The sequence below is a fragment of the Plasmopara halstedii genome, assembly GCF_900000015.1.
Source record: "Plasmopara halstedii genome assembly, contig: Scaffold_3109, whole genome shotgun sequence".
NCBI lineage: Eukaryota > Oomycota > Peronosporomycetes > Peronosporales > Peronosporaceae > Plasmopara > Plasmopara halstedii.
Window position 1 is genome coordinate 613,132 of NW_020190012.1, and position 8,591 is coordinate 621,722.

An 8,591-nucleotide genomic window follows, 5' to 3' on the forward strand; every position below is an offset into this window, starting at 1 on the left:
AGGGTTCATTTACTCACACGACCGATTTGATTTTCAGGCATTTTCAAACTAGCGCCAACTACCCACAATATTAGACCAGGCCAACACGTCCATAATCACTTACTTTGCAAGCTTGGATAGGCTCAGATAGTCGATTTAGCGGAAAGCTCGAGAATTTTCGCTTACACCATATAAGTAGGATATAACGACATATAATTTCGATTCCTCCAGCTTCCTCCAGCTTCGGCTGGAGAAATTAAATTTACAGGTGGCGTATCTGTATAGATAACAGAGGATCAACTTATATAAACAAAATAAACCCTAGATACATATACTTTTAAGCGTGGTTAAACATCCTCAACACAGCTCAAGTGCGAGACAAGTTCCATGCGACAGCAAGGTTTTGCTGCATATGAAAGCTACATCGCGTGATGGTTGTTCGTATAAAAATAGTTAGGCGAATTCAGTGATACATTTCGAGCCAAACTCGAGCAATTGCAGACTAGACTATCAGTATTCGTTATTGTAGAGGCTCTCCACACAAAGTGCACGGCAACCTCGATGCACTTGGTAGCACTTGTGGTCCATCCCACGACCGAGTATAAAAAGCGTGTATATCTCGCGACAATGGACGATGAAGTCTGGCTCTATGTAACGGGGTTCCTCGTACCCTAGTCTGAAAGGGCGCGTACCGGATATAGGTGTGTATTACACAAGTAAATTAAATAATACAGTGGTGTGGCTACACCGTAACAATCTGACAGAATGGCCAGTAGTAATGCATATTACTATACTGATTAGGTTTTGCTATATTAACTAGGTATTACTATATTAATCAGGAAAAGTTAGGGGTTTATTTATTGGCGGCTTCGCCGCGACTAAATCAATCAAATACAGTTTCAATTTTGCACAGAAGTGTTCGTTTGCCTTGGAAAGGCTTCAGTACTTGGAGGTAGCGAATTGCGATCCGCTACACTCATACTGGTTCTTGGAAAGACCGTAAGGTTGACGACCTAGGCTTAGCACAAGAGCTACGGCAGCCCCGCTGCACTTGGTAGCACTCGGAGTCAATCTACGACTCAGGCGTAGATTGACTCCGATACGACTTATCCTCTGTGAGGATTAAAAATATTTCTATTTGCCCCGGTGCATGCAGGACGGGCTTCATGAGCTAATGCCCTTGCGGGCATTGAGGGTGTGCAACACCTTGTTGCACAAGAGCCTGAGGCTATAGGCGCCCACCTAGAGGCATTTTTAAGTTATGAAAATGCTTTGTTAGAGCACTTACATCAGAAGCTGTCAGCGTCGACTACGTCAATGACACCTCCTTCGACGACGGATGATTCCTACCGACCTAGGCCGCCCAAGGTGAGCATTAAGACCTTCGAGAAACAACGACGGAGAGAGAGTCCTGCTCTAGATAAGAGAGGCCGAGATGGCTATGGCATCCGCCATGCTCCGAAACGAGCAACAGCGCGTGGTGCCAGCTATTTCCATGCTCGGGCGCCGAGCGTGAAAATGGGCACTAACGTGCGGCGCCTCGATTAAAGCTGCGCTCCTTTCCTGGAAGGAGCTGATGCGTCAGCTTCTGTGAGTGTTCTCGCCGCTTAATCAGGCATATCGGCAAGAAAGAGTTGGTGGACTTTGTCCAAGAGTTGAGAACTCTCATTGCCGGGATGGCAGCAGATCCTCTCCCCGAGGCGGACGCAATGACCGTCCTTATGGAGGGCATACGTACTGGCGTGGCCAGAATGAAAGTCTACCGTGTGCATCCGTCTTTATTTGAAAAGCGTTTAACGTGGCATTGAATGCCAAATTGAACTTTAAGTCGGCACGACTTGGCTGGAATGCACACCCTAAGTGCTCGTCGAGCGGGTCTGATCAAATGGGTCTCAGCTATGGTCAGAGGGAGGAGGGGGAGCTCGGCGTTGCTGAGCAGCGAGTAAACACCCGCCGGTGTTTTGTCAGACACCCGTCACCTTCGGACGGGTTGTCTCTTGTGCAAGGCGCGTAAAGGTTCGTCGAACCGACGTCCAGCGTCTAACTAGCCTTATTTGACGCGGAGAAACGACAGCACGAAGTTGGCTAGGGGTGCCCTCCTGGGGAAGAACTGCGTTCTGCTGAGCTTAAAAAAGGTAAAAGGCAACAGAGCCCAACCCCGAATAGCTCCGCGCTCCTGAACACGGAACGTCTGTGCAAACCGAGCTTGCTGGTCGTAAAAGCGATCATGAACGGCTTGGATAAGCCGCATGAAATCTCTATCAATTCTGGTGCATCGGGCAATTTTGCTCGACGCTCCATGATCGAAGGAAGTCAGCTATATGTTGAAGCTCTGGAAGCGCGGTTGAGTGACACCGTCACTGTTTGCTCAGCGACGGGGACTTGCGTCACTGTACCAAGCGTCCCTGTGGAATTCGGTGTCAAGTTCCTTGACTTTGGTAGCGAGGAGCGCTGTCTAGTCTCAGACTTGGATCCAAGGTATGACCTTATCCTTCGTATGGCATGATTGGGACACCATGAGCCATGGATTGATTCGAGGTCAAAACCTTGTGCGCTGCGCGCACGTCTCCTGGTGGAGCTTTGGTGAGTTATGCTTGGAAGCAGAAGCGAATTTGGCATGGGCTCTGGACCGGGACGGTAAATGTGCTGGATATCGGATTTTCTGAGTTGTCAAACACAAAAAGTGTTTCTAACAAGATTTCCGAGCGTGGATCTCGGGCTAAACGTGAGTGGCACGTAACCAACCGAGCGCTGCTCAAGTATCAAAGCAGCTGCTGCATGCCAAGAGTGGCATGGTCGTACGAGGTCTGAGGCATGAAGGGCGACGCCCCAGTAATTCCCGTGAAGTGGCACGTCACCCACCGAATACTGCCCACCTTTCGAAGCAGTTGCTGCATGCCGAGGGAAGCATGGTCGAACGAGGTCTGAGGCATCCTGAGCAAGGCCCTTCTGATACGCGTGGAGTGACACGTTATCCACTGGACGAAGGCTATGAAAATAGCAGCTCTTCGTCGGATGTTTTTAATCACATCAGCCTCCAATGGACCAGGAAGTGGGGACACTGGATGACGTCGAGTGCGTGTTCCCACTGATCTTGATGAGACATAAAATCTCTCTAGACAGGAGACGGCGAAGCCGTATATTATCTGCGAGACGCAAGGCATCGACGCTGCCCCAGGGTGAGTCTACCGTAGACGATAGTGCAAGCTAAATACCCTTGAAAACGGTATGACGGGAGAGGAAGACGGCGACGTTACCCTCAAGGCTATTCCCGCAGTGGATGCTCTTCTTGAGTCGGACGAGATGTCCTTCGAAGAGTTTGACGGTGCCTTGATGGCAGGCAATTTAGCCGAGGTGGTCATTATAAGAATGAAGGAGGAGATTTACTCGCCGTTGCTCTCGGATGAAGCTGTCCTGGAGTACACCAAGAGAGTGCTGAACGCACGGAGTGGATCGTCGATCCTGAAGGGTCCCTCGGATCTGTATTTTCCTTAGGCAAAGAAATTTCAAGACGCCGTCTCCAAAGACCTGCCGTCGGTCCTACCTCCAGACCGAGGTGTGCGTCATAAAATCGACCTGGTTCCGGGAACCAAATACTGCGTAACCCGCCAATGGCCCCTGCTCAAGAAGCAGTGCGACGTTGCTGACGCATTTTCCGTGCAAAGCACGAGGCAGAATTGGTGCGCGAATGCAAGTCTCTCCATTCGACACCCACGTTTTGCGTCCGATAGCCGTAGGGCATATGGTGTATCACTTACGCTTACAATAAGCTAAATACTGCCTATATTCCTGCACAGACGGCGATTTCTAGAAAGGATGTTCTCCAGAATAATATGGCTGACTGTATAAAGTACAGCGCACTCGACCCGAAAAAAACATTGTTCATTTGAGAGCGGTGCGTGAGTGCATGCCCAAATAAGCTGTTAGCTAATGCCGATAATTGCATCTTCGGCGCGGAAAATATTCTCTTTGTAGAGTGGTTCATTGGGAAGCGTGGCCCTCGAGTGAGTCCCGCAAAGGTCAAGGCCATTGTGGTCCTGCCGGTTTCAAAGAGCGAAAAGGATTTGCTCAAATGGCTTGGCCTCACCAGCTACTTGCACAAGTATAGCGCAAATTATGCGGAAACGTAACGGCCATTGTCGAATCTACTTAAGAAGGATACGAAATGGTGTTGGGACACCGGGTACGGAACGCGTTTGACAGGGTCAAAGACATTCACCAATCATAGCGTTGCCAGACAAAGATCGTCCTTCTAGAACCGTCTGTGACGATTCGGACTTTGCCATCGGTAGCACACTGCTGTAAGCAGACGCCGAAGGGCGAGTTCATGTGATCGCTTTCGAATCCCGACAGCTTAAGGCTGCAAAGAAGAACTATCCAGTCCACGATATAGAATCATCTGCGATGAAGTATGCACTTGTCAAGTTTAAAGCTCACCTGCTTGGCCCAAATCGGTTTGTGATCTACAGAGACCATGCGTCATTACGTACAGCGACTCAGTCACCTCACCTCTCGCAGAGGATGACCAGGTGGCTCTCAATCATTAGAAAAAATATTTTGAGGTGACGTATAATCAAGGAGAGCAGAATGCTTTGGCTGATGCGTTGTCACGCAGACCGGACTATGAGCTTGCTCATATCACGACGGTAATGTCGACAGTGACGGATTTTATTCGCGCCGCATGCGCGGGTGATAGTATGCGTGTAGCGCTGCTATTGGTATCGGAGTGAATAGTTTGGAAACTCGGACAAGAATTTGTCCGAGCGTTTGTGCGCACGGCCACACCAATATTCGTTGAGTAACGATCTGCTGCATTATGGCACAGATTCAAAGGATACGCCACGAATTCTGTTTTTTCACGATGAGGATTTGATAAATTGTATCCTCTATGAGGTCCACAATACCCCACTTAGTAGTCATCTCGGTCGTGACAAGTCGTACAGCTCAACTATTGGTGGTCCAAGCTGTACAAGTGGACAGCACATATGTGCACACGTGTGAGATGTGTCATAGGGTGAAACCCTCTCCGAATGTAGCGGCGCCACTGGCCAGTTTACCGGTACTCTTTGGTTGTTTGCAGTCCATTTGGACTTTGAGTTTGGCCTGCTGAAGGACTCGGCGGGCAACACGGGTGTGGTGGTCTCTGTGGACCATTTGAGCAAGATGGCTCATCTTGCGGCAGTGCCGGACGCCACATACGGTGTGGGTGCAGCGACGCTGTTTGTCGATCGTGTCTTTCGCCAGCATGGACTCTTGGAGTCAATTGTTTCTCATAGAGACCCGCATCTCGCTGGGAAGCTTTGGTCTACAATCCTCGAGGTGCTAGGCACCAAGCTGACTATGTCAACAGTGGACCATTCGCAGATCGATGGGAATACTGAGCGCGTGAATTGCGTCGTTGAAGACGTACTTCGCAGCGTCTGTGCTGTGACGCTGAAGCGCTGGAGCGCCAAGTTGCCACTCGTAGACGTTGGTCTAAACAACGCAGTGCATTCATCCACCGGCTATACGCCCTTCTACGCGAAATGACTTATTAATCCTCGAGTTTCGCTGACGCAGTCATCCCATGGCTCAGGGCTTGGCGGGGAAAAATAGCCGAACGGCTAGCTGATGTCAGCTTCCTCACTGTCCGTAAAGAAGTCGATGACTTCCTCTCTACCAGACAGAATGCCCTACGACACGTTCGCGATGCGTTGGCCGAAAGCCAAGACATGCAGAAAGAATATGCAAAAGAAATGTGGAAAACTTTGAGGTCGGAAACCTGGTTTGTTTCCGGTCTTAAAACCTCTCAGCACATGCATTTTCTGCTGTCTTTAGGACAAAGCCCCGTCCACGGTTCATTGGACCTTTTAAGGTCATGGCCAAGCGAGACCTTGCGTAAACACTGAACCTTCCGAGAAGGATGTGCACCCACCCGGTGTTTTATGTGGGCTTGCTTAAGCCGTACCAGGATCCGGCGCAAATGAACGCAGAAGCGTTGGGACCAGGGCGGTGACAAAAGGCGCTCGGCCACCCAGAAGCTGAACCAGCAACTGGTTCTGAGCACGGAGTGCAATAATGTTCGTCTCCCACGGCGTAAGGCGCTCCACCTTCGCACGAGGTGACGTATTCGCCTGCTCAACGGCTAAAAGCCGCTCCAATAAAGCACGATAATCCCCAACGCGATGTAGTTGGTGCACAAAGTGCTCCATGATCTCGAGGTCTTCCGCACAGCGGTATGCGACCTTAGATATTGTGATCGTACATAGGTATGGATTCCACAAATTGTTGTAATCACATAATGGTATGGATACACCGTAATAAGAAGCCACTACGTGGCAGGATTGCCACGAGTAATGCATCTTAATAAGATTTTAGTATTTTCATTAGCTATTACTTTATAATCATAAAGCTTATAGATATGGGCGGCTCTGTCGTGACTAAAACAAATAAATACAGTTTAAAAATGTGAACGGAAGAGTGTCTTTACTCTGGATAAGGTTTTTAATACTCTTGGAGGCCGCGGATTGCGATCCGCTGCACTCGTTCTGGTTCTTGTAAAAAGTGTAAGGTCGGTGACCTTAGGTTAGCTTCCTCTCAGTATTGAGCTACGCTCCATTGGGGCCTAAATCCTAAATCTAAACCTAGATATTATGATTTACCTAGCTTTATTGTAAAGCCTAATTAAATGTACAGCTACTGGCTGTTTCAGCCACGTACGGACTTCTTGTTTAAGTTTGACCACACAATGGTGTGCTCACATCATCTTGTGTAAGCTAAACCATTTAACGTGGACCACACCCTTCATACCAGGGTAAGTGAAACCCTCGTTACAGCACTGCTCACAACTGATTGGAATGAGTGTCAAATTCGATTTCCGTGCTCGGCGCAACTACAGAGCAATCATACATATACCATAACACAGGTATGTGTGTATGTGCGATGGTGCCTGTCATTATGGTATAATATTGCAGATACCTAGGGCACAAAAAGTCAACCCCAACGCTTCCCACTTGGATCCTCACTGCAGTGATAGTAATACCACTGTCATGTGCAGCTGATTATATGCCAGCTACGCCAACAAGGTGCAAATACCCATGCTGTTCTACAGCGCGTTCTTTCTTGAAAATGATTCATGCACAGGAGCGGTGACTAATTTCAAATCACAAACTCGCCGTTAGCCTTTCTTACACAGAACTTCTCTGCCGAGCGAAATGATTGAGATTTCTCACCCCGCCCTTTTCGAACGTTGCACGATAAAATTGTCAATAACATCACGCTGTCTACTTGGCACGAGCAATTGGCGTCTTGCAAAATAGTTAAAATTGAGAACCACGTGAAAATCACGATCTACTCGGACAACACCTGTTGCAAACCTCACAACTATAACAAATAGTAAGAGGGGGATCAAAGAAGCTTGGCGACTGGCACTCATTGCTTCATGTAAGCTTGATAACATTCTAATCCATGTCGAATGATGGTTTCAGCTCCTCCTTCGGTACGACCACACAAACTCATAGGCCTTGCTTGTTTTGCTGTTCCTTTTACACAACTCTAGGGATAGCTTTTCAAGCTCAAGTTGTTTTCTGAGTGAATAATCGCTACTAAATCAAACCGGTAGAGTTCAACTGCTTCACAAGAAAGACGTGTCACTCGGTGTTGCTAAGGCCAGCAATACCGTAACCGCGACAAGACCGGACAACTTCAGCTAATGTCAATCGTGTTCATTTTACTTACGATTTATAGCCGCCTAAATTGGAATCCACGGCTCTAATTAGATTTTTTTAGAAACCGCGACCGAATTCAAACTTATCCATCTCACCACAGCTGCAAGCTAAGATCATAAGATCTTAGCTTGCAGCTGTGACTATTCATCTTCTCGTAGATGTGCTTGGCAGACCTCGGCCACTGACAAATCTACATTCTTAAATTTGCTAAAGGCACTTGGCAGCATCTTTGCACGTCGGTCCGGACAATACCATGCCCTACATTGAGGTCTCAGCGGCTACATACCCACACCAAAGCACTTCTGCTTTCAAGTCAATGTGTTACCATGACTCAACAAAGCTTCATCAAGAGCAGAATGTATGGCACCCAGTGTATCCGATCCACGGCTCATGACTCGAGCTACGCCTGCCTAAAACACGATCATATCCCGAGTCCAGATCCTGGACGAGCCAACCTAGTACGCTGTCAAAGATCTTGATTATCACTGTAATTTTTTTTTAGTTTGGCACTTAACTCAAACCGCGTTGCGAGATTTTTGAATAATGCGTCCGTAAATGGAATTCTCAATTTATTTGCGTGCTGTCATGTTCCCGACTAGTGCGCATCGCACATGATTGCTCGAAGCACCTGAGTATATCTCTTAACTCCTAAATTTGGAGATGTAGATGTTGAACAAACTGGGCTGTAAGCTGGCCTTTTTTATCGCATCTCTCGCAGAGAAAAATTCAATCTGCATCAACTAACGCCCAGATGACGGTTGCATATGAACCACTTAGACACCGGTTAAAGAGCCTTTCACGAGAAAAGTACACCGGATGCTACAATTTAAAAAACCATATCAAGCTTTATATGTAACGGGGTTACATGAGAGTGACCCGTCACTCTCCCAAGGGAGCTGTGGTGTG

The 8,591-nt window shown here is 48.1% G+C and overlaps 1 protein-coding gene across 1 annotated transcript in view; it reads right to left on the bottom strand.

The window, feature by feature from the left end:
* The window catches only part of PHALS_07446 (uncharacterized protein), a gene marked incomplete at both ends in the record, with an annotated part of 959 nt that extends 918 nt beyond the window's left edge, over positions 1 to 41 (bottom strand). Inside the window, one exon of the mRNA XM_024720911.1 lies at positions 18 to 41. Within this exon, the coding sequence (XP_024586063.1) occupies positions 18 to 41 (24 nt within the window). The remainder of the gene's footprint in view (positions 1 to 17) is intronic.
* Positions 42 to 8,591: the final 8,550 nt, after the last annotated feature.